The sequence below is a fragment of the Pinus tabuliformis genome, chromosome 3_2 (genome assembly GCF_031772625.1).
Source record: "Pinus tabuliformis cultivar Carrire ecotype Pingquan chromosome 3_2, CPIR1, whole genome shotgun sequence".
In the NCBI taxonomy this organism is placed as follows: domain Eukaryota; kingdom Viridiplantae; phylum Streptophyta; class Pinopsida; order Pinales; family Pinaceae; genus Pinus; species Pinus tabuliformis.
Genome location: NC_142302.1, coordinates 577,400,690 through 577,427,467, shown reverse-complemented (window position 1 = coordinate 577,427,467; position 26,778 = coordinate 577,400,690). Strand labels below are relative to the sequence as shown.

The 26,778-nt window shown below is 35.4% G+C and overlaps 1 protein-coding gene across 1 annotated transcript; it reads left to right on the top strand.

Moving 5' to 3' along the window:
- Positions 1-8,112: 8,112 nt before the first annotated feature.
- On the top strand, positions 8,113-8,720 carry LOC149181862 (uncharacterized). Its single transcript, XM_089418425.1, has one exon. The coding sequence runs from the start codon at positions 8,146-8,148 to the stop codon at positions 8,584-8,586; it is 441 nt and encodes a 146-aa protein (XP_089274551.1). The 5' UTR covers positions 8,113-8,145; the 3' UTR covers positions 8,587-8,720.
- Positions 8,721-26,778: the final 18,058 nt, after the last annotated feature.

Below are 26,778 nucleotides of genomic sequence, written 5' to 3'. Positions count from 1 at the left end.
CAGGCAGCGTTGAACACAGCGTTGAACTGCGTGGCCAGGTTAAGCAGTGAGTGCGGTGAACTGCGTGGCAGTGGACTGCATGGCGGTGAACTGCGTGGCGGTGAACTACTGAAATGTTTTCGAACGTTTCATTTTAAATGATGTTGTTTTAATTTGTGATGCCACAAGTCCTCACAAAAATCCCACAGTTATCGCTTGAAAGGAATCAATATTGCTTAAATTACAACTATCCGAGCAGATTGTTGTAGGCATGATAAGGTTTTGCATTCCTTGTGGCTGAGTTATTCACAATTGCAATATTTCAAAACAAAAATGTTTTCAAATGGGCGTCGTTGTACATTAAATCAACAATTAAATCAACAGGTCGATTTGCAGTTGTTATAAAAGTGTTATGAAATGTTTTTTGTTTTCCACAACAAAAGAAACGACTTGTAAGATTTGTATATGATATTATATTTATATCATATTTTGGTTTTTTGAAATTGTAATATGCCATGACATGATACCACAGAGGAATTTTATTATAAGGAAAAGGCATTATAGTACAAGGCAAAGGCATTTTTTTTTAAATAAAAACTTCATTTATTAAAAGTTGGAATTGGAGATTTTGTGTGACACAACATGGCAAAAACTCAAAGTGCTCGATTTGAGATCGAGAAGTTCAATGGAAAAAACAACTTCGAGATCTGGAAAGTGAAGATGTATGATCTACTCATGCAACAAGGCATGGCGAAGGCATTGTTGGGAAAAGCCAAACAACCTTACACCATGACAGATGATGAATGGAATGACTTGGATCAAAGAGCACTGAGTGACATTCAACTGTGTTTGGCGGATGATGTTTTGTTTAACGTTGTGTCAGAGAAAACTATTGCTGGTTTGTGGACAAAGCTTGAAAAGTTGTACATGAAAAAATCCTTAACCAATAGGATTCTTCTGAAGCGACAATTATATAGTTTGCGCATGAAGGAAGGTACATCTATTACTGATCATTTGAATACCTTTAATACTCTCCTGGTGCAGTTAAAAAGTATAGAAGTAAAATTTGAATCAGAAGATAAAGCTATAACTTTATTATGCTCGTTACCCGAGTCATGGGATCATTTTGTTACTTCTATAAGTCTTAGTTCATCAGAAACCCTTGAATTTGATGATGTTGTTGGAGCTTTGTTGTCCGAAGAAACAAGTAAGAGGTCAAATTCAGAAACCTCTACATCAAAAGCAATGATGGACAGAGGTCATTCTAAAGAAAGACGCTTCAGTAAGCACAACAACTCGCGTTCAAAATCGAAAGGGAAGAAGAGTAAGGTAAAATGTTAGTTTTGTGGCAAAACAGGACATTTGAAGAAGAACTATTGGAAGAGACAGCAAACATCGAAAGAAGACTCTTCGACAGAGAAGAAAGAAGCAAACACGACAGATATAGGTTCGGCATCCATTTCAGGTATGAGTGATGAAGTGTTATCAGCTAGTTTGTCTATTCATGATCAATGTTGGCTGTTAGATTCTGGTGCATCAAATCACATGTGCATTCATGGAGAATGGTTTAAAACTTATAAATCAATCAATGATGGAGTAGTTTACATGGGAAATGATGTCACATGTAACATTGTGGGAATCGGAAGCATCCAGCTTAAAATGTTTGATAGGACAAATAAAATTCTAACTGATGTAAGACATGTACCTAAACTAAGAAGAAACCTCATTTCACTAGGAGTACTAGACACTAATGAATATAAAACTTTTATTCAAGGTGGAGTAATGAAAGTTTATAAAGGAATTTTACTAGTAATGAAAGCAAAGAAAGTTGGAAATCTTTTTCAGTTAGAAGGAAGAACAGAGTCAGATCATGTTTCTACAATATCTGAAAACGACAGTAATTCTATTCGTTTATGGCATCAAAGGTTGGGCCATATCAGCAAAAGAGGTTTAAAGATTTTATCTGATCATAAGTTACTTCCTAATTTAAAGTCTGTTAAGTTAGATTTCTGCAAACATTGTCTATTTGGGAAACAAAGCAAGCAGAAGTTTAAAACTGGAAAACATACTAGTAAGGGAATCCTTGATTATATCCATTCTGATGTTTGGGGTCCATCTCCTACAACCTCATATGGAGGATCGTCATATTTTGTATCTTTTATTGATGATTTCTCTAGAAAAGTGTGGGTCTACATGTTAAAGAAGAAGTCTGATGTATTCACAGTTTTCAAACAGTTTATAGCATTAGTTGAAAACATCATTGTAAAAACCATTAAATGTTTAAGAACTAGCAATGGTGGTGAGTTTACTTAAAAGGAATTTGATAATTATTGCAAGGACTCTAGGATCAAAAGACATAAAACCACTATATATACTCTTCAGCAAAATGGAGTTGCTGAACGCATGAATAGGACTCTTTTAGAGAGAGCAAGAAGTATGCTTAGTAACGCCAATTTGCAGAACGAATTATGGACAAAAGCGGTTTATACAGCTTGTTATTTGATAAATCGATGACCATCAACTGCAATAGGATGCAAAATTCCTCAAGAGGTATGGAAAGGTCATCCTTGTGATTATTCTAAACTTAAAGTTTTTGGTTGTGATGCATATGCTCTAGTTCTGAAACATCAGCGTTCTAAATTAGATCCTAAATCAAAAAGATATATCTTTGTTGGATATGGTGATGGGACTAAGGGATACAGATTGTGGAATCCTACTACTCACAAGATCGTCATTAACAAAGATGTTAGATTTAATGAATCTTCACTTGAAAATGCAGATGTAGATGATAAATTGAAACATGATAATGTATCTAAGCTTCAACACATTCAGTTTGAAACCAGTTCAAATACTGATGATAGTCTAGATGAACAAGTTTCAGATGCAGATCATGAACATGTTTCAGATGCAGATCTGAAGAAGTTCCTACAAATAATAATCAACAAATTGTGGAAGTACCAGAAACATCTTTAAGGAGGTCCACAAGAATCAAACGTCCTCCTAAAAGGTATGATGATTATGTTACTTCAATTGCTTTAACCGCTAATGATGATGAACCTTTATGCTATCAGGAAGCTATAGAAGGTTCTAAAAGTGAAAAGTGGAAAGAAACTATGAAGGACGAGATGATGGAATTAATCAAGAATGGCACACCGGATTCGGTAGAACTTCCTAAAGACAGAAAAACTGTGGGATGTAAATGGGTTTACAAATTGAAAAGGGGTGTTGATGATACAGAGGACAGGTACAAAGCAAGGCTGGTCGCAAAAGGTTTTTCTCAGAAAGCAAGCATTGATTTTCATGAGATATTTTCACCAGTTGTAAAAATTGCTTCAATTCGAATTGTATTAGCATTAGTTGCTTTACTTGATTTAGAATTACAACAACTAGATGTTAAAACTGCATTTTTACATGGAGATTTAGATGAGGAGATTTACATGGAATAACTAGAAGGGTTTGTTCAAAATAGCAACAAGAAATTTTTCTGCAGGCTCAAGAAATCATTGTATGGTCTGAAGCAGTCGCCTTGACAATGGTACAAGAAATTTGACTCTTTCATGATGAGTCAAAATTATATAAGAAGTGAATATGATCATTGTGTTTACTTTAAGAAATTAAATAATGGCATGTTCATTATCTTAGTGTTGTATGTTGACGATATGCTTTTAGCAAGCAAAAGCATAATAGAGATCAACAGGTTAAAGGCTTAGATGGCTAGAACATTTGATATGAAAGATCTAGGAGTAGCAAGACAGATTTTGGGCATGGAGATTTTCAGAGGTAAGAGCAATGGTAAGCTGTGGCTATCACAACAGAAGTATATTGAGAAAATACTCTTGAGGTTTGGTATGAACAATCTGAAGCCTGTTTCAGTCCCTTTAGCTTCCCATTTTAAGCTTTCTTCTAGTTTATGTCCTAATACAAATGAAGAAAAAGAATATATGTCTCGAATTCCATATGCAAATGTAGTAGGGTGTTTGATGTATGCGATGGTTTGTACTTGACCAGATATTTCACATGCAGTTGGGGTTGTCAGCAGGTATATGGAAAATCCAGGAAAAGAACACTGGTCAGCAGTGAAATAGGTGCTTCGGTATTTGAGAGGCACAAGTGATTATTGTATCACTTATAACAGGAGTAGTGAATTTGTTTGCGGATATGTTGATTCCGATTTTGCAAGTGATTTGGATAAGAGAAGGTCAACTTCAGGGTATGTCTTTACTCTTGCAGGTGGAGCTATTAGCTAGATGTCAAAGCTACAGAACATTGTTGCTTTATCCACTACTGAAGTAGAATACATAGCTGCTTCACATGCTTGCAAAGAAGCGATTTGGCTGAAAGGTTTGTTTGGTGAGTTTGGTAGGTTACACGACAACATCAAGTTGTTTTGTGATAGTCAAAGTGCAATTCATTTGGCTAAGAATCCGGCCTATCATAGTAAGTCAAAGCATATACCTATCAAGTACCATTTTGTAAGACAGGTTATCACTGAAAGGGGAGTCTCTCTTGAAAAAGTGCATACAAAGGAAAATTGTGCAAACATGTTCATGAAACCAGTTTTGTTAGAGAAGCTATGTTGGTGTCTGGCTTCTCTTGGCTTGCAGAAAAGATAAAATAATAAAGGAACAGGGTATCAGGCTAATTGTTGTCAAGGTGGAGATTGTTGAGATTTTTCTGTTAATTAACTTTGGAAAAAATCTCATGAATGTGACAACAATAGGATTTGTTGCTAAGTTAGCTCCAGTTATTCCTGAGGAGGAGTTATTGCTTCCTATATTTGTTGTGAGAGAATTTATGATTCAGTTTTCTACTCCCAGCTATAAAATGTAAGCCCGTAGAGGATGTTTTAGCTGAGAGGGCGTGAGGAATTATATTGTTGTAATCTCTTATTGAATAATAAGATTATCGATGCCTCTGTTTGGTGGATGTAGCCCAGATTGGTTGGGTGAACCACATTAAAATCTTTGTGTTATTTAATGTTGGTTTGTGCTGTGTATGCTTATTTAATTTCAGTTGTGCGTTGTTTGCTCCAACAAGTTGTTTCTTTCTTCAAAGTGTCTCTAATGGGAGGAATTGGTGTCTCGGAAATCTTTCCAAGAAAAGTTGTTGCTTTCTTCAGAGTTGTCTATCGCCACACAACAAAGATCCCAACAAATCGTTGCCTTTATATAAGATAACGTGAATGGTAAGTGGTGGGAGACAATACTACCCTACAAGCTAGTGGACTTAGGGCACACTGAGACAATTTTTGCAGGTGTTGTTTTAAACTGATATGGTTTTGTCTTAATTGTTAATTGTCTTATATGGATTTCGTCTTAATTGTCTTATGGATTTCGTCTCAATTGTTGTTGTTTTAAGTGACTATTGTCTTAAATATAAAGTTTTGTCTTAAAATATTATTTTCTCAAAATGTTTGTGTTTTAAATATAAAATTTTATCTTAAAATATTTTTGTTTCAAAACATTTTTATTTTAAATATTAAATTTTATCTTAAAATATTTTTATCTCAAAATATTTTTGTTTTAAATTTTATATTTAAAACAATTAAATTGATATTAAATTTTAATAAACCTTACCGATTTTCAAAAGTGTTCCATCGGAATTGCACACAGGTCTTTAAGATTATTAGCTAGGCCTTGCTTGCTCTATATAACATATAAATGAATTATGCGGCTACGAACCCTTCTATTTTTATGTATGAAAGTATGTAATATCTTGGGTACAACTTGGACGGACCTTGCAGGTTAACTGTTTACTCTTTTTTTTAGACTTACAATTTATATATATATTATTCTAAAGCTTCTGCAGATTTAGGAGGTCCTTGAGGACGGTTCTGGCTGCTAATTCCAGGGTTAAAATCTTATTTAGTTTCCTGCTTGATGGGTACGCTTGGGGTTTCCATCCGTAAGTTTATTGGTACATATGGAACCTTTCACTTGCTATTTGTTGAATATAATATTGTAAATGTTCAGTTAGCATGTTACTCTGTAGCCTCGCAAAGTTTTAATGTAGTAAATAATGCATTTTTACACAAGTCCAGTTTCCTTACTCACCTGCAATGTTAGTTTCTGAAAAAACTTCATCACTGGTTTATTTCTTCCAAGTTTCTTGCTAGAAACATATTCTTATTACAGTTTTTTTTTCATAAACCTTGCTGTGGTTATATTTATATTTATATATTTAAGGAATTTGGTTTTTCATTAAAGGTTTGATGGCATGTTCTTCTTAGATTTTCAGTAATATTATTACTGTAATCTAGTAATATATATACACTTATAAACATGTTTTTGTGTCAGATGTATTGTAAATACAAAAAAAATGAAAATAAAAGTTTACAAGCAATTATATTTTAGGATACAAATGGCTAAATCATTCAGAGCTCAAAGTATTGCATTATGAGATACGGAATTAAAACTAATCAAAAGAAAACCCTAAGACCGACAAAACCCCTATCACCTTCCCTTCTCATACGTGTTTGGTATCTAATAATACGAGCATTAATACGGTGTTTAGGTGTCAGAGCATTTCTCACCAATATGTAGACAAAAAATTATCATAATGGCTCATGTTCCTACCCACAAGTGACTAGGTCTTGTTGCCAATTTTACGAATCCAAGAAAAAAAAAATGCTTTTATAAACATTTAATCTGATATTTTATACTTTAAATATCACGAATATATAAATATATTAGAATTATTCAAAAAAAATATATATAAGTTTAGGTTGATAAGTTTTTCTACTTTAAAATAGGTTTTTATAATTTTAATTTAATTGTTAATTTCATAATTTTAATTTAATTGTTCATAATTATTAGATAGATAGATATTAGAGATTTAATTTCTATATGATATTTTAGAATATGTTTAGTAGTTGTGGTAAGTTAAGTTTGAAATTTAATTCTAAATAATTATGATTTTTTATCAAATTGATTAATTAAAAAAATATAATATGAAAAGATGTCACATGAAATAAATTATGATTTTTAATTATGTGGTATTCATAAATTATGGTCATAGGTTCTGGTAATGTAACAAAACTTATTTATAAGTTATTTTTTTATGTGAAACTTGAAATGAATCTCAGTGATTAAAAATCTTGTCACATGTTTTTTTGAATATATATATATATATATATATATATATATAAATTAGTTTTTTATTTTTAGTTATATTATTATTATAAATATTTAAAATACAATTATAATTTAGATTTTTTTTGGAATTTAAAATGTAATATAAAATAAAATAAAAAATTTAATATTTATGATAAATTGATGCATATCAACTTTTATTTACCGTTTAAAAAGCTAATCATATTATTGTAAAACTCCTTCCATAACCAACGTACCTTTTCACATAACAGGTGCAATTCAAAAACGTTTCAAGTCATTCCATACATTTTATATTCTATTGCTCAATGTCATAAATATGTAATAAACTGTTTCCGTGAATAAGCACATATAAATAAAAACTAACAATATACTTTGTTTTGTGTGGTTTGCATATAGGGAATTCCCGCATGGATCGATTGATGCTGGATTTCCAATCATCCGTTCATATAACTAGTTTGCCGACGGATTCATGCATACGCTGGTGTTTTGATAGAGATTGCTGTTAAGTAGCATGTGTTTAAATTCATGTGTTTATGCTCTAATGCCGTATCCATACTCTTCCCCACAAATAGACCACTTTGTAGCTACTTTAGATGCAGGAGTGTACAATGTATTTATTAGATATTTAGACTCTCATGGGCAGCTTTGAGTTGCTGATGTACAGATATCATAGTCACTTTAAACTCTCTCTAAGTTAGTTGGTAGTTAGGTAAGCCAAATAGGTGTTGCTTTAAATTGTATGCCATCCTTTCGGGCTGTGGGTCTCCATCATCCTGACAGAAGTAGATAAATTGAACAAATTTATAGAATGCTTTCGTGGCTGCTTTGATATCATATCTTATTTCCCAACATCTTTTTCACGAGCTTTGATATCATATGCTGATTAATATCTATTTTTTCATAAAGATCTGCAATTTAGTCAAATGCTAGACAATTTAAGTATGTTTTCACGCCTCTAATTGACCCATTATCAACTATTTAAGCTCCCTAGACCGATGCATTTCCTGAATCGGCTAAGAGCACAGCAGAGGTGTTATAGAAAAAAAGAAAGAGAATGGCTCTTCAGGTTGCCAGTGATCTGAAAGATGGGGCAGAAGTCTACCATGGAAGCGAAATCTGCAAGCAGAAATGTATGGAATTACTGGAACAGGTAGGCCTTCCGAAGGGCCTGATACTCCTAGATGAGGTTGAAGAATGTGGGTACGTAAGGGAAACAGGGTATGTGTGGCTGAAGCGAAATAAGAAGATTGAGCACCACTTCAAGACAATTGGGAAGTTGGTACAATATGGTCCAGAGATCAGTGCCTATGTTGAGCAACGCAAGATGAAGAAAGTGAGTGGAGTCAAAAGCAAGGAGCTGCATGTCTGGATCACTATCTCTGAGATTGCCATTGAGGACCAATCCAATGATAAGATCTACTTCAAGAGCGCTATTGCTGGGATTAGGAAATCCTTCCCTGTCGATGCCTTCGAAATTGAGAATGATGAGAAGTAAAATATGTGTTTTTTCATTTCCTTTTCAATAAATAAACAATGCTTTCATATACTTTGGCTGCATAGGGCGTGGATTACTTGTATTAATTCCAGACCTCTAAGTCGAGTACCAGCAAGCATGTAACTATTTAAACGTGTAATAATTTTGGCTACTACATATATATTTATTCATGTTTTGCTAATGATTAATCCATGGCAATGCGATTATACTTGTCTCTTTGCCGATATTAGTATTATTGGTCTTCTTCAATAAGCTTCGTTTAAATCTCTAATCTATATCGGTGTAATTATTCATTTCATATGTATACTTGTCATTGTTAGTCATGTAAATAGTAAATTGATTCATATCAATACATGTTTTCCTTGGTAATGTAGACAGTCATGATTTTCCTATATTTACATCTTTATCGATTTCTCTAGTGTCGATAATAGAGATCTGAAGCAAACATATCTGATAGCTATATTGATGTTGTTCCTGTGAATTTGTTGCTACGTTAATTGAAATGGGTGTGTTTACAATTTTTCTAATAAGCATAAAACATTTTGAGGCTGTAGCTATTTCGTTTTTCTCTATTTATATGTTTAGATTAATCAAATGCAGGAGCAGTTGACACAAAAGATTTTGCATTTAAACGAGAAAGGGATTTTTTTTTGGGTAGAACCCAATCGTATCAATGGTTGGCTTTTTGAAATTATTGTAATATTTATCTTTTTTCATAGATCATTGAATACACATAACAAATTTACAAATAATTTTAACCATTATTTAATTATATTTTAGTTATAATTAAAAATCAGATATATATAACTTCTATTAAGATTAAAATATGAATAAATTTTTAATAAACATTAAATAACATTTATTATTAACTTAATTATATAAATTAAATGTTGGTAAATATTGATGGTATCATGAAAACACTTACTACATCATATAAATCATCTTATTAAAATTGCTAAATAAAACATAAAAACTAGTTAAATTATAACTATATATATATATATATATATATATATATATATATATATATATATAACACAAGATTTTGAACCATGGAGATTTAACCCTATTTTACTATGGAGATTCTTAATATGTAAATAGACATTGTTACAATAGCATGGACCAATACCATGGTTTATCAATACCACATTTCCAAAAATAACTATAAGTGACTTCATATGATCAAATGACATTTTTCTAATTAGTCAATTTAAATGAAGGGAAAAAATTACATAAGTAATGTGTAGATAAATCACAATATTTGATTTATGTTATTCCTATGAATATTCTATAATATTGCATGGAGGTCTATACCATCCCCCAAATAATTATTGAAAATTTAACTAAAATTCTGGAAGCCCTATTCCAAAATAGGCAAACTTATCAAAAGTAATTAAAATATATATAAATACATTTTTTTGTTGGTTAAATTTTATATTGCTTCAAAATAACTTCCATAGAAAATCAAAGTTCACTATTAGACCTAAACATTGTCATGTTATGCACAACCGGTCAATAGTGAGATCTATTATTTATCATCCAAAACAATAAAAAAGGACTACTAGCCTGCATCCAAGTTTCTATCATACACTTGGATAGAAATAAAAAGTACTTATTACCAGCTTTTTGGCGGTGTTGGATACCACCAACATACAAGGGATCTCCCCGATATGAGATCCCAATTAGACTTCACACTATTTTGTGTAGGAGTCCAATCTAGGATATGACCCAACTATCATTTACTCAAAGATATGCCTTGGCTTTACTTGTTAGCAAGAGAGAGAAGTGCACATGTGATTTTGAATGAGCAAGAAAGTATGCCTTGTGATTGTTCAATTGTAGAGGTATCAAGGTTCTTTTAGAGTAGAGTGGAAATAAAGTAAGCCTCTAAGAGAGAAGTACTAGCACTACCCTAATGGATACACACATAAATGAGAAAGGTTCGTTTAATATCAAGCAAAATAGTTTACATAGATGCGACGATTGTTATAAACATTACAACACATTTCCAATAACTTAAGTACCAAAGTCACCAATATAATTCAATTACTTTAGTACATGAGAAAGCTAACATGAATCATAAACATTAAAAGAGTAGATTTGGAAACATCCACAACCCGTGTGAAAATTTGATGGCCTGAAAGGCTTCGATATTAAGTAAAATGTCTAAGACACATAGATACAATGAATATCACTAGCTCCAATAATGGAGTGTTAGAGCTACTACTTGCACCCCAAAAGTACTAACTTTGACTCTCTAATGCCTTGTGAGATAAGCGAAGGTTAAAATTCCTTTACATGAGAAATGAAGATCCTTTTTTAACTCAAGGCATGACCTTTGACATCCCCATGAATCTTGACTTTCCTACTTCTGATGACCTATTGGCGGTGTTGGATACTACCAACATGTAAGGGACTCTCCTAAATGTGAAGTCCCAATTAGGCCTCACACTTTTTGATGTAGGAGTCCCATCACCATTGGAACGACTTCAATGGTATTCCTTGGTTATACATGCACACAAGAAGCCACAACACCTCTTTGGGCAGTAAGTATGGAGGTTTTGTGAGACACCCAATGCAAGGTGCAGGAGGGAACTTCCACTGCTAGTAAAGGAAAACAAGCCTCCTGTTAGAGAAGTAATAGTACTATCCTAAAAGGGGATATGGGAATGAAAAGAAAGACTTGTTGATTATCTACAAATTAGTCCACATAATAAATGATAATCATGAAAGTGTAACAATGCTTATTCAATAATAACCATAGCTAATCAATGAATTAGTTCATTAACTTAGTATGTAAATAAAGAAACATATACAATAAACAAAACAAGAATAGTCGTACTACATCTATCATACATGTATGAAGATTTGTCGACTCATAGAGCTTTTGAGTAATAATGAAATATACCAAGTACATTGTTACATAGGTGAAACATTATATCTTGTAGTGTAACATGAAGCCACAACTTTCTTCTGCAAGGAATGATATATTTCTTATGCACTACAAGAGAAGCCAAGGCATGACTCCAGGAATACAAGCTCCTAGGTTCAGATATGAAGAGCTACTTATAACAAATGACAATGACTCTTGACCTTCTTTATCACTCTTCAACTCCTATGACTTTTCATATTGTATATAGGACTTATTGCATTCCATATGTGGCTATTAAAATTCCATATGTCTCTCTTGGAATTCATTACATATCATTTATTAAAAAGGACAAACTACACATGGGACAATGGTAATGTAAGAAAAATTGATAATATGACAAAGTCTCATCAAACAGATAAGTCATTGGCTTCCTCACAATGCTCATTTGTGATGTATGTATGCCATGCTCTAAACTCTGTTGAGATGGATTTGACCCTAACTGGAAATTCCCCCACATAACACATCCTCACGTCCAGTGCTTCCCTTAATATGGAATTAGAGCTTGATTGTACATTATTCCATAACCATGAAAGTTTCATATGAGCTTTGACTAGTGGGATGGAACATTATAGAATAATTTCTTTGGTGACTTCTGAGCCTTCATGTTTTGTTGCTTGCTTGATCTGTTCAATGTATTTCCTAATCTCCTAGAAGATGATTTCCCTTCCTATGATTGCTTCAAGTGTTCTTATTGAAGGTGTCCCGTGTTTCTATGCTAGAGTCTAGAAACCATTGTGCAGTCCATTATAAGCGGAAATAGTGCTAATTGACTATTCCCCAAGACACATATAGTTCTGATGGTGGAGTCTTAGATGAACTCTTTTTATCTTTGTGACAATCCTGTCTTTTCTTTCCAAATGTTGCGGAGCATTCAGATACTTGGTGACCCACTCCTGAAGATGGTCAACTACTTTGTTTGATTCTTTCAGGAGTTTCACCACTTCTTGTGCTTTATTATGAATTCCAATGAGAGGAGCCACCACTTGTAATAGAAGTATCATCTCACCATATAACCATGCCATGGTGTCCTCCATTGGCCCCATTTCCTCTTACATGGTTGACTACCATTCTCTGGTGTTGAAACTCTGTGAAGATAACCGTTGATTCTTCGCTGCTAGATGTTATACCTATTTCTTCACTAAACAATCTTCTTTCTCTAATATAATAGTCTCGTTCAAAAAATATTTAGAGTTCTCCTACATTGTTGTGGGAAAAACAATGTTTTATGTCATTATTTCCATGGGATTTATTCTGGCATTGACAATTATCACCTTTTCTGTAGAAATTGAGACTGGATTTTGAGGATCATTTTGGAAGTATCTATACTTTGTTGTATGATCCTCTTCTTAAGTTGATCAAACATGAAATTGCATACATGTATGACTCTATTTGTTGGTGGAGATATTATTCCCATTTATTTTAATGGAAGATGACACCTGTGAGAGGAGGTTCTTTTGGAGAACCTGGTTCATCATCTAAGGTTTGGATGGTATCATCTTCCTCCAAATGTTTCTCTTCTATCTCCTGATTCAACTATTTTTCTCCCAAACTTTGTGTTGTTTCTTCCTCTTGGAACTGCCTTTGTTGTTCCTCTTATATTCTTCGCCTTTCTTCATATTCTTCTCCTTTTTTCTCAAGCAACTCATCTTGCTTCCTCTTCTCCTCTTCTTCTTCTATCTCCTCCAATATTTTTCTTTGATAGCTCCTGTGTTCAAAGCATCAACTTTCCATTTATTACTTCTCTCTCCTGTTGAATCATAACTAATCCTCTTTTAGGAGCCACTTTCCTTGTTTGAGGGTTTATTTGTTCTGTCTCTTATACTTGTATGTCCTGATCTGGTGGATCTTGGGATGAACTGGTCTCCATTGTTGGGTGTGCCTTTCTAACTATATTATACCAGTTCTTGACCTTCTCATCTTTTGTTGTGGACATTAATGAATACCCTAAACTGAAACTGATCCTTTCACAATATTCCTACACACTCTTTTGGGATCATATCCATGAAATTACGTAGTTGTGAAGTGCACTTGATCTAACTCTTGTACTTCTATTGTTGTCACTTGTGGCTCTTTAAATCATATAATATGATCCCCAAAGGGAAGGTAAGACAAGTGGCTTTCTTCCTCTTGTGAATAACTCTTGAGAATCCCTTATCCAATTGATTTTTTACTTTTTGCATTGCCACCTTATTGGTCACATATTGTGCATGAGAAGAAGGGATATTTCACAGCCAAAACATCTGATGTATGTACCTTGGGGTGCTCCAAACCAATTTGTGATATCCTGTAGTGACTCCTTCACCTGATCAGTCATGCAAGGAGGATCAATCTTGAATATCATATGAAAAATAATTGAAAAGAAGTGTTCATCCAATTTGTCATATGCGCATTTGAAGGTTGCTTCTGACAACACTCAGTAGTGAAAGTAAACTTGGAACTTGTCGTGAGGGGTCCAGTTCGAGTACATTCTTGGGAACACATATTGTGCACAGATTCAATTTAGTGGAAATGCAAACATATAGAATTTTGGGGCCTGATTTTTGCTCAAAGATGTTTTTTCCTGCCCCACGTGATGTGGAAACTCAAATTGCATCATATTTTCCTAGTTAAAAGATTTACCATGGTTACCACCATATTGAGGATATATATCCAGTTTTCCTCAAACATGGCAACGTTCTTCCACCCATGCAACCGAAAACAGATGGAAATCAGATACTAATATACATCTTCGAGAATTTGGTCTGATAAACTGCGTATGGGTGGGGATGAAACCTAGTAGGCTCTTGACACCAAGATTCTCATGTAGAAGTCATCATTTTCATATTATATGGGCCTAATCATCTTGTAGTATTTTTTCATTTCTTCTCCATTATAGGTGGAAATATAACCATCGCCTTCACTGTGAAGCACAAGATGAGATTCATCCATATGTGTAACGATCCACTCAATCACTTCCACGCAAGGGATGACCGGGAATATGTGTGTGATCCTATGCATCCTGGACTACTTGATGTTGATATATACTTCCAAGTCCTCCAAGTTGTCAAGAAACATTTTCTGCTTGAATGCGTCTTTTATGCTGCTACATCTAACCTCAGTAGACTTATCAATGAAGCACAATGTGTCTACATATATAGGAATGATTGGCTTTGTCAATTCAATGACTTCCTTAGTGATGCGTATGAAACTTCTTTGAAGGCCACTTTATGGGGAAATATGGATCCAATAAATGATGATAGGGTGACAATACTCATGGCTCGAACACCTATTTGTGGTAGCACACTCATGATGATAAGATTAGGTTTAAAAAACTAACTATGTAATATTATCTTCAAGAAATAAGATTAAAAGAGCCACTAAATGTAACTAGTATTGTAAATCTATGAATGAAAACACATAATTACTTGCATGCATGAGAAAATGGGGATGCAAACAAAGAAGCCACACTTTGAAAGCAAGGTCAAGGGTCATTCAGGGATTCGACTTCTTTAAGAGCCTCTTCCTTCTTTTCACTGGCCTCCCCCACTTTCCTAGGAACCTCACATTTATATTCAACTTTAGGTTGAATTCATGATGAGTGGTCATCAAATGTGTGTCTCAATAAGTCGAGTGCATTCCCTTTTATAGCCTTTCTTAGGGCTCAAACATCCATCACAAGACTGACTTTATGTAGGTTGGCCAACTTGGTTCTTGGGAGCTTTCTATATATTTTTCAAATACAAAAGTAATGATACAAATTCCAAAAAGGGTCTTTTATAATAAAAATGATTATTTCACTTGTGATAAACCTAGGAGACCTGATGATAAATAATTTGAGCATCAAATCCATTCTTCAAAATGATTTTTTTCTTTTATTCCTTACAACATTTTCTTTCTCCAAATAATAATTACATCATTAAATGAGTCAAATGACAATTATGAAGACCGAAACTAGTTACATTCTTCAACAAGAGGACGAGGAGAACTATGCCCTGGAAGGCAAGAGTAGCAAGGTTAAGGGCAAGAAGGAACAAGGAAAGGTCGAGTCCAATGAGAAGGGCAACAAAAAATATCTAAGTAAGAACAAGTGTTTCCATTGCCATGAGTTTGAACACTATGCTAGTGAGTGTCCTAATAAGGAGTCTAGTAAGAATCATATTGTTGCATCAGCGAAGGGCTTGTCAACGTGCTTTTTGCACATATACATATATCTCAAGATGTAAATTTGTTAATAGCATATTGACAACTAGGTGAATTTATTCCCCTTAACCTTCAATCTACGTTAATGACCACCAAGCTTTCCTAGGACCCTCACATTCCTCTTCAACTTCAAGCTGAATTCATGATGAGTGGTCATCCAATGGGTGTCTCAATAAGTCGAGTGCCTTCCCTTTTATAACCTTTCTTAGGGCTCAAGCGTCCATCCGAAGGCTGAATTTATGTAGGCTATCCAACTTAGTTCTTGGGAGCCTTCTAGATATTTTTCAAATACAAAAATAATTATACAAATTCCCAAAAGGGTATTTTATAGTAATAATAATGACTCTTTGACTCGTGATAAACCTAGGATACCTAATGATAAATAATTTGGATATCAAACCCATTCTTCAAAATTATTTTTTCTTTTATTCTTTACATCGTTTTCTTTCTCCAAATAATAATTATATCATTAAATGAATAAAATGACAATTATGAATACCAAAACTAGTTACATTCTTCAACAAGAGGTTAATGAGAACAATGCCCTGGCAGGCAAGAGTATAAGGAAGCTCTTTCAAATCTGATTGAAAGGGATACAAATCTAGAAATCATCCTCGGAGACAATGCCACCCACCTCATGAAGGGAGTTGGGAATGTTACTCTTCAATTGAATTAGGGTAACACCATTCATCTACAATAAGTACTATATGTCCCTGATCTAAAGAAGAACCTAGTATCTATCTCGATGATGGAAGACAAAGGATTCAAGATGGCATTCATTGATGGAAAGGTACGTGTGTGGAATAAAAAATTCAAAGATGCATTTACACTTTCCTTCAGGGTTGATAGCCTATATCAATTTGGAGGAAGCCCATTGAGAGCTATTCCTTGTGACACATGACTTCAACCCGAATTATGGCACTGAAGGTTTGCTCATTTACATTATAAGGCTTTACCTGATGTGAGGGAGATGGTGACAGGTATGCCCGAATTTAAAGTAGAACATAAAGGTTTCTATCAGGGGTGTGCCAAAGGAAAGCATAAAAGGGGACCATTCCCCTCAAGTGATAGAAAGACAAATGACATATTGCAATTGATTCATTCTGATCTATCTGGTGTAATGTTCGTGACCTCATTGGGAGGATATCTATATTATGCCATATTTATGGATGATTTATCTCGCAAGACTTGGACATATTTCTTTAAAAAGATGGATGAAGTATTCTCATGGTTCTGTTCTTTCAAATATTTGGTTGAAAATCAAACCATGAAGAAGATCAAAATATTGAGAACCGATAATGGAACTGAATATGAATCAAATGAGTTGAAAGATTATTGTAGAGAAGCTGACATTAAAAGGGAGACTACTACTGCATATAATCCTGAGCAAAATGGTGTTGCTGAAAGGAAGAACCATTCTATCGTAGAAGACACTTGTGTCATGCTTCATTATCAAAGCCTTCCGAAGTTCTTATGGACCGAAGTTACAAACACTATCATGTATGTTAAAAATAGATGCCCTCATCAAGCATTGGACTCCAAAACTCTCGAATAATTTTTCACCAGTAAGAAACTTGATGTTTCTCACTTTATAATTTTTGGTAGTCCCATATATTTTCATGTGCCGAAAGAAAAGAGAATTAAATTGGATGCTTCTTGGAAGAAAGGAACATTTGTGGGCTACAATAAAACTTCTAAGGCATATAGAATCTATGTGCCTATTCATATAGAATTAGAGATAAGTAATGATGTCACCTTCGATGAGGATGTTTCCCTTGGGAAGATTAGTAACCTTCCTCTCCCAAGGAAGGACGAAGAAGAAGATTCCATAAATTAAGGAGAACCGCAGGATGAGCAAATGCCCGATGCTGAAGGACCAACGGATCCCATTGATTCGTCCCCTCATGAGCCCTCCTCTTCGAAAAGGAGACCCTCATGGCTTAGGGAGACTCTCGAAGATTCCGAGATACATGTTGCACCTAGGGGGGCATTTCGTGAAAGAAAGAAGCTGAATAGGTACCAAGGGAACTTAATTAATATGAGAACCATTGTTCAATATAAGCCTTGCACATTCAAAGAAGCTACCAAACACTAGGTTTGGAAGGATGCAACGAATAAAGAGTATGAGTCGATTATGATGAATGATGTCTGGGATGTGGTTCCTAGACCCAAGGACACATTTGTTGTCACCTCTAAAAGGATCTTCAAGGTCAAGCATGGAGCTCATGGAAGTGCTAAGAAGTTAAAGGCAAAATTTGTGCCTCAGGCTTCTCTCACAAGGAAGGCTTAGATTATGATGAGATATTTGCATCAGTTATCCGCTACACCACCATATGTTCGATTATATACCTCGTTGCCTCGTAAGGATGGAATCCTCATCAGATGGATGTCAAGAATCCCTTCTTGCATGGTTCACTTAAGGAGGAAGTGTATGTAGAACAACTTGAGGGGTTTGAAGTTCAAGATCGTCAAACACAAGTATGCAGATTGAAGAAAGCCCTCTATCGGTTGAATCAAGTGCCCCAGACTTGGTATGAGAGGATTGATAGTTATCTAATGAAGTTTGTATTTACAAGAAGTGAAGTTGATCTGAACCTTTACTTTAAGGTCAAGAATGATAGACCTCTCATCTTCGTACTCTATGTGGACAATCTCTTTCTGATGGTACAAATCCTCTTATTCATCAATGTAAGAGGGAGTTGGCTTTCGAATTCAAGATGAAGGACCTGGGACAAATGCATCACTTCCTAGGGTTGGAATTCTGGCAAAAGCCAAGGGAGATTTTCCTTTCCCAAGGAAAATATATTGTGAAGACAATTAAAATATTTGGGATGGTGAACTGCAAATCCATGACTACTCGGATGGAGCTTAACTTCAAGAAGTTATGTGGAAGTGTTGTTGGGCCTGATTTAAGAAATCCTTCTAAGTATCGTCAACTCATGGGGGACATGTTGTTCTTGGTGAACTCTCGTCCGGACATATGTTTCCAATGAATAAATTGAGCTAGTTTATGGTTGAGCTTCATCACATACATTGGATTGCTGCCAAGAATCTCTTAATATATCTTCGGGGCACAATCGCTTATGGACTGAGATACAATGTTTCGAATGTGAGGCTCCATGGTTACTCTGATCTAGACTGCGATAGAAGTGTGGTCAATCGTAAAAGAACATATGGATGTTGCTTCTCTCTAGGTTTTGCTTTGACATCATGGATGAGTAGGAAGAAGAAGTCAGTTTCCTTGAGCACCACTAAGGTTGAATACATTGTTTATATTTTGGCCTCCTGTGAAGCTGTTTGGTTGAGGAAGCTCTTTAGTGAGCTGTTTGGACATGTGTTGTATACCATCGTGGTCTTCTGTGACAACCAGAGTGGGATTCATCTTTTGGAGAATTTTGTGTTTCATGACCACTCCAAGAATATTGATATCAGGTACCACTTTATCCAGGATATGGTACAACGGGGAGCAATAAGGCTCCAACACATTAGGACTCATGATCAGGTCTTCGGTATTCTTACGAAGCCCTTAGGGAAGGTCAAATTCTTAACCTTTCGTGAACGACGTGGAGTCATGGAGAGACCCTCTTATGAAGGTCCTGTATGAGTTGGATGTTGAGCTCTAGGAGCTCCAGGGTGCTTGGGGTAATTCTTGGAAAGATGAGAAACCATAGGGTGAGTGCTTCACCTTCCCCTAATGGTGTGTGATGTACAGGATGAGTGGTTTACCTTCCCCTGTGATACCCTATGGTGACATATGCATAGGATGAGTGGTTCACCTTCTCCTATGGCGTATGAGCAGGATGAGTGGTTCATCTTCTCCTATTGGCACATCCTACCTATGCAGTCTGGGACTCATGGGAAGTTCCTCTCATTTGGCCAATGAGTAGGGAAATGAGGATAGGGTCCATAGTACTACCGTGGATGCATCATGTACTGTCGTACTCCCTATGCTAGGATGTTGATATTGATATAGGATCAATGGAAACTGACTTCGGGTCTGTTAAGAGTGGAATGGAAAACTCTCTATTATTGGACTCTGAATTCGGTTCAGTGGAGAATGGTATGATACATTCTCGATAATTTCTTATTTCTTCATAGTTCAGTAGAGACAATGATGGTACAGATTGTCAGACAATTTTGCAGGTGAAGTTCTCCCGAGTTGAGAGGGAGTGTTAATTTTGGAAACTAGGGCCAAACTTCACATTATACAACTCATATGAGGCAGATCATATTTTTCTTGGATTCCTCTCTCTGAGAGGTGTAGGATTGATCTAAATAGCATCCCATTCTGACATGTACAAATGGAATTATGAATGTATTTTGATTATGGACAAATTTTCAAGGTCGGCCAACAAACTCATGTAGGCTCAGAAGCCCAATAGTCATGTCTATTCATCCTCAATATTTGCATATAAATACATGATGCCTCCTCCTCGTTTTGGACACTTCACCTACTCACATATTCTCTCTCCTTCGTTGATTGGGTACGAAAATCAGAAGCTACTCAAGGAAGGGTTTTATGCTCCATCCATTGACCAGATTTGATCGAAATTGCAGAGGTTGTTTTTTACTACGTTGACCAAACCTTGACCTATTTTAGGTGTGGTTTTGGGTGGAGGAGTTTTTCTTGAGCAGTCCATAGTTCTAGGCACCAAACCTAAGGCAATATGACCTCATGTTTGTCCAATCTTGACTGTGCTAGGGCTGGCTGTAGCGTTAACCTTTGTTGACCAGGTTTGATTGGAAATTTTCAGATTTTTTTGGGCTGATTAGACTTGTTGGTGAAGGCCAACATTGATTGGGTTTGACTGAGACGAATTGGGGAAGAAATTTACCTTGTTAACCAGTGTTGAATTTTGGGTTAGGGCTTTCTGTTTTTGTTGTTTGACTAATCATATTTTTCACTGTAATTGGACAAGTGAATATTGTACATTGCACTCTCTCTCTTCGCCGAACTTTTGAAGAATTGTAAGAAGAATTGATCAAGGGTTTCCCCACATTGGGGTTTGTCACTGGCTGGTGCCATATCTTGTGTCCTCTTGTCTTTGCTAGTATTCTACTATTATTTTTCATGTTCTATTTGAATTTTACTATCATGTTGATGTGATTGCTAAACTGGATATTGATATTGGGATAATAAATAAATTGAAGTAAAATTTCTTTAAGCATAGAAAATAACATTGTTATCCTAAAATTAACACTTGTGGAAATTGAGCTTAGCAAGCTAATGCAATGCAGCAAAGGTGTCTGCTTGTATCATACTGAATATCAACTGACCATGTTGACAAGGGAAGGTTGTGTTGCGCACTACGTTGTTATTCCAAAATTGTATTCCTATGCATACGACTTCATTCCTGAATAATAAATCCAAACAAATTGAATGGAAAATATCAACATTTCCAGGAAATACAAATTGAAACTTCATAAGACTGGGATTCCCAAAAAAAATTAGGCCTTAATGCAAGCACTATCAGTTGCATTACTTCATACAAATAGTGAAGAAACAAGTCATAAAGGCTATGAATTGGGAGACTTTGGTTTGTAAGAAAATCAGTAGATATTCCTATAGTTTGCAATAGGCGTTGCTTTGTTAACCTACCATAGTCATGCTTTAATATCAACTAGGTTTTATAAGGACTCAATTAGTTTTATGAGCACAACAGAATTAATGTGATCTTCCATAACAATAATTAAACATCAATAGTATGCATATCCACGAATACATGGATCATAGATTTATTACTGAACGGAATCAATCATTGCCTTATTACCTCGTTTCATCTTTACATCAAAATACCTTATACGAACAAATTATGGGTAACTAAGCATCAGGATCTATCTGTACACTCTTCTAGTCACCATTTGGTCTCGTTCTTATGAATTTTATATACAACATCAATGTAACCAAACTTGAACTTCACATGATTTAATGGTTTTTGTAATCATTGTTGAATAACTGATATATTCCAAAATCTTATAGAATGTATGTGTCACATCCTCAAAGGTTTTATTTTAACTTATAAAAAATTCCAAATACCTTATCAGATACCTTATCAAAAATTGTTAGTCTAAGTAACTCGTGTAGTAGAACGATAAAATGTTTGACTCTTCATCAACTAAGTATATTATAGGATTACTAGTGCATGCTACAAAAGTGCTTATAATGGATTCCAACTTATATAATTGGCTCAACAAAGTTTCATAACAACAGTACATCCCATTTTATCATTATATCTTGCCTAATAACAGAACAGGGTTGCACATTTTAGTTCATGTTACATAAACCCCTATATTGAGATATTTCAAAGGTAATGACAACACTTTAGTAATAGCATTCGTGACATCATACCCATCTATGAGTAAACTCTTGTCCTGCCTAGGGTTAAGATGCACTAGCACATTTATCTCTGTGCCTAAATCATGGTTATGCAATACAACATATTAGGTTTCACTCCATAAGTTTGTAGTAGTATTTGGTAATAAAACAACTCATATTATCTTTTTAGAATTTTAAAGTGGAACAACATGTGCTAAGACATAGAAAATCATAGCAATACATTATAGCAATGAAATTTTTAACCACAAGAATTGTACACAATTTTTAGTAGGAGTTCCAATTACACAATATTGGTGGATAACTTTACAGTAGGACTGGCATGCTTCCATGATTTCTTTCTTGCTATGAAATGACAATAGCTAATGAAGTATGATTCTCTTTTCTTTTTATTGTGTACATACAATTCGAGTCACTAAAGAAAATACATGTTATTAAATTACATGTAGGGGAGTTCCAAGTCAATGAAGCTACTTCTAGGTAAATACCCCAACACGTCCATACCATGATTGTTTGTTATCCATCATGCAAATGTACAACTAGTAACTAGTGCATAAATGTACAGTTTTAGAATCCTTTAGACCATACAAGACTTACATGCAATACTACCATAATTAACTTTGTTTTTAGGTTTCTAACTCTGAGTAATCCAAATTGGCATTGGCATAAGGTCCCTAGTTCTCCTCCCAATCATTGACAATCTGCGAGTAGAGTAGCTGTCACCCCCTAGCTTAGGACCTAACTAGGCATTCTAGAGGCCATTTCCACCCCCACCCTGCCTATATATGTATGCTTATACTAGGATTCCAAAGAAAATCTTCCTTCACCCATCAAACATTGAATGGATTCCAGAGATAAAAAATTGTCACGCTCTTCTGATTCAATGGTTCCAGAGATTTTCTCCACCTTTCAAGGTTTCCAGAGAATTTCTCCACCCAGAGAATTTCAGCTTTAGTACCTCCACCCTATTTTGGGAATACAGAGAACACCAAAACTGATTATTCAACAAGAGAAAATAGAGTAGTCCTCCACTCTAGGCCTTCAACCATTAGGTGCTGAGGGGTTCCAAAGTATGATCCTCCACCCTCAGTTCAGTTAATAACCCTAGATAGCCAACTGATAACTATGTTTAATGGGATCAAAAGGTTCCAAGGTATTTTCCAATGTTAAGGGAACTAATAAATGTCTTAGATAATCACAAATTTCTTCTGTTAGAAGTGGTTAGCTAATAGAATGTCTACAATTCCTCTACCTTAGGAAAAATTCTAACCTATCAATAGAAAGTTAGGGCTTATAATAGCCCATTCATTAAAAATACTGAAAAATAACCCTATGCACAAAAAATTTAGGGGATTCCATCAGTTGTTCACATAATGTGTATAAACAACATGGACAATGTCAAATTTGGTGAGGGTAAGTTTAGATGGATCAACTAACCTTTGTGCTATGTCTTTCAAAGCCACACAGATTTTTCCCACTGCCTCCCTGACCCATGCACTTTCCTTCTCTCCTGCCACCAATAGCTTCAATCTATAGATGATCTAGTATTGCTGGCCCTTTTTCATTCCCACCATGTCTTTTTCTTTTTCTGGTTATCATCCAATGTCCCCTCCTTCTGCCCTTTTTCCTATTCCAAATCAGGGTTTTTCCAGAGCGAATGATCTATTGTCATCATATTGAAGATGGGAGTGAGAGCCATAGGTTCCAGTACTGACCCTTTTTTGTTCCCACAATGTCTTTTTCTGGTTATCCTCCTAATTCCCCTCCTTCTGCCTTTTCTCCTATTCGAAATCGGGGTTTTCCGAAGCGAATGATCTATGATCATGGCATCGAAGATGGGAGTGAGCACCATAGTTTCCAAATTTTTTCCTGAGCGAATGATCTATGGTTAGGGAATTGAATATGGGAGTGAGGGCCATAGGTTCCATCGGTAGTTAGGGCAAGCCAAAAAAAAAACTTATTTATTGGCCATGTATATTTATTTCTTGAAATTACAATAATCCCTTATAAATAAATAAATACATATATTTACATATTCATCATCTCCAATTAACAACTACACATTAAGCAAGTTCATGCACTCCTATATTGATAAACATGCTTATTATCTTTCATTATTTTCATCAAAGATTTAACATGTTATTCATCAAATTTGGATTGTGAGAGGATGAATTCTAGAATATTACCAAGTAGTTTTTACTTTCATGATTAATTTGGTTGTAGTTTTTTACTTTCACGATTAATTTGGTTTGAGTTCTATAGGTAGTTATTAATGATCTATTCAGTGCCATGTGGGGGTTTTATTTTTTAACAAATCCGAACTACCTATGTTGCTTTGGGATCTAGTGACCTTTTTGAAAAACCCTAGCAAACATCTTTGAAACCATCTACTAGCACTAGTTGAACTTGCGATCTCCCAAAAACTGAAAGGAACCAATAAGGGTTTCTTTGCAAATCCACTCATAACCTAATCCACGTTGGTGATGAAGGGAAACCAACTATAAGATTTCAAACACCTTCCCTCATGCACAGTGTGCATAAAGGATCTACCCCTATAAAGATTTGAACATGTGTTGTCTACATGGTAGTGTTGGGAATGGGTCCCCTAGAGTCAATTTTGGGGTTAAAAGCCCAAGTTTTGGGGCAGAAATCCCAAGTTTTTGTAAGAAAAGTGTAAAGTCTCCACATTTTGTGGTCACGAAGCACGAAGATGTAAAGTGTCATAAAGGGGTTCTGCCCTTCAGTTATGTAAGTTGTGTTGCCTTTAGAAGATCTACCCATGGTCTGTGGACCATGGGATTGTATAAAAAGGAGAGTCTTAAAAGAGTCTAAGGCAGATTTTGGTAGTTGATGGTGAATGTAATGGGTCATTAGCAAAAAGAGTGAATATTATTAGGGTAGAAGAAATGCTTTACAGTTGTGTGCGGAGACGCCTGGGGTAGAAGTCCGCAGCTGAGTGCACGAACCCCTGTAGTTGAGTGCGCAGGGTAGTTAGAGTCCGTAAGAAGACTTGAAGTATTAATAAAGAATATTATTCTGGAATTACCTATGTTGATCTATTTACTTCTGTTATAAATTCATGTGATTATGTTATGATGAACATTGGGTTTATAATTTAATGCTATATTCATGCATGAATCTATGTTTTTTACATTGTTATCTGAACATAAGCAACAATATTTATTTATGCGAAGAAAATCTTAATGCTTGTTGGAATTATCAGATACCTAAGATGATCTGGGTAAATATAGAAGTAAGAGTAATTATAGAACCACGTAAGTAGATAAATCACCTTTTTAGGGTTCACGAAAGACGATCGTAGACCTTCACGAAGGTCTAGAATTCGACTAAGAGAAGTATATTGATAAGCCCTAAAAGGCTTATCGATCTGAGTGAAGTAAGAGTTAGGGTATAAAACAACATCACTACCATCTCTAGGTGTGGAACCCTGGTTCCTGCATCCCTGCAAACTACTTCAGGTGAGACTTCAGTATGCGCTTCGCAAATTGATGCTGAAAGGGCCAGTAGTGTAGGCATTTCTTTGGCTAATCTAACGCCGAACTTGGGTCATTGACCCCTAAGCCAATAAATGGTTCCATTGACTGGACTGAAATCTGCATAAAGAGATGTGTGATGTCGCATCATTGGAATCCAACTAAGAAGGAAATGGAAGACTAGTTGGATAGAAAGATCCACGAATTTGCGGCACAAGAGAACAGGATTCCACGATTGACGAAAGAATAATGGTTGGACAAATATCTATACACAGAGATACATGAAATCTTCTTTTGTTCCTTCCCAATAGTATTATAGGAGTGGATCATGAAATTGGCAGACGACCAAGGAAGGTGGAGGCTTGACGGTCTGATAGTGTGGACCCCGAGTTAGTGCGAAGATTGGAAGCCTATGAAGATAAGATTGCACACTCTATCGATCACTGGATTGATTGTATCATAGGAGGATTCATGACAGAGTTCACGGTGAGTACTTTGGTCAGTTACAGTGAAGCCAAGCGCTGCTTATTCAAGGGACCGCGAGGAAAGTATTTAAGGTCTTTAAATACTTGGATTAAGATTCTCTTGTGTGAAAAGAAGTTTATGCAGTTACCTTAATGTTTGGAGCTACACGGAGTGGAAAGATCTTCAGGGACAGAGCGAAAATAGGCCCTGAATATAGCCCATTGATTGGACCTCCTTTGAGTGACGATGAGGAAAAAGCATGGGTTTCTCCGTAGAACGTTGCTCAATAATTAAGATAAGGGTTCCCGCGAATACCCCATCCACCCACACCACCTCCATCTTCACCAACGCTACATACACCTTCGCCCACACTGCCACCACCTCCGCTACCATCCAATATGGCGAATTCAGTAAGATTTCGTATGTTCAAGGGCTTGGGAAATGAGAACCTGGGCCAGTTTTGGTTTGTCACGAAGGCTGTATGGGAAGCTCAGAGTATTACAGATGATTAGATGAATAGAGAAATTTTGGTTATTGATTTACATGAATGCACACTAACATGGTACATTAAGTACTACAATGATAACCCGACGACTAAGTTGGTCGATATTCAGAGTGCGCTAAATAAGGAATTCATTAGAGCTAATTTTGAAAGCACAATCAATTGTGGGATTCAAGGAGATTATGATGAAGCCTGGCGAGACACCCTATGAACTCGATCAAATATTGAAGTGCACAATCCACGAAGCTAACATGAATCTTATGGATGGGCAGCGCCACAAATGGTT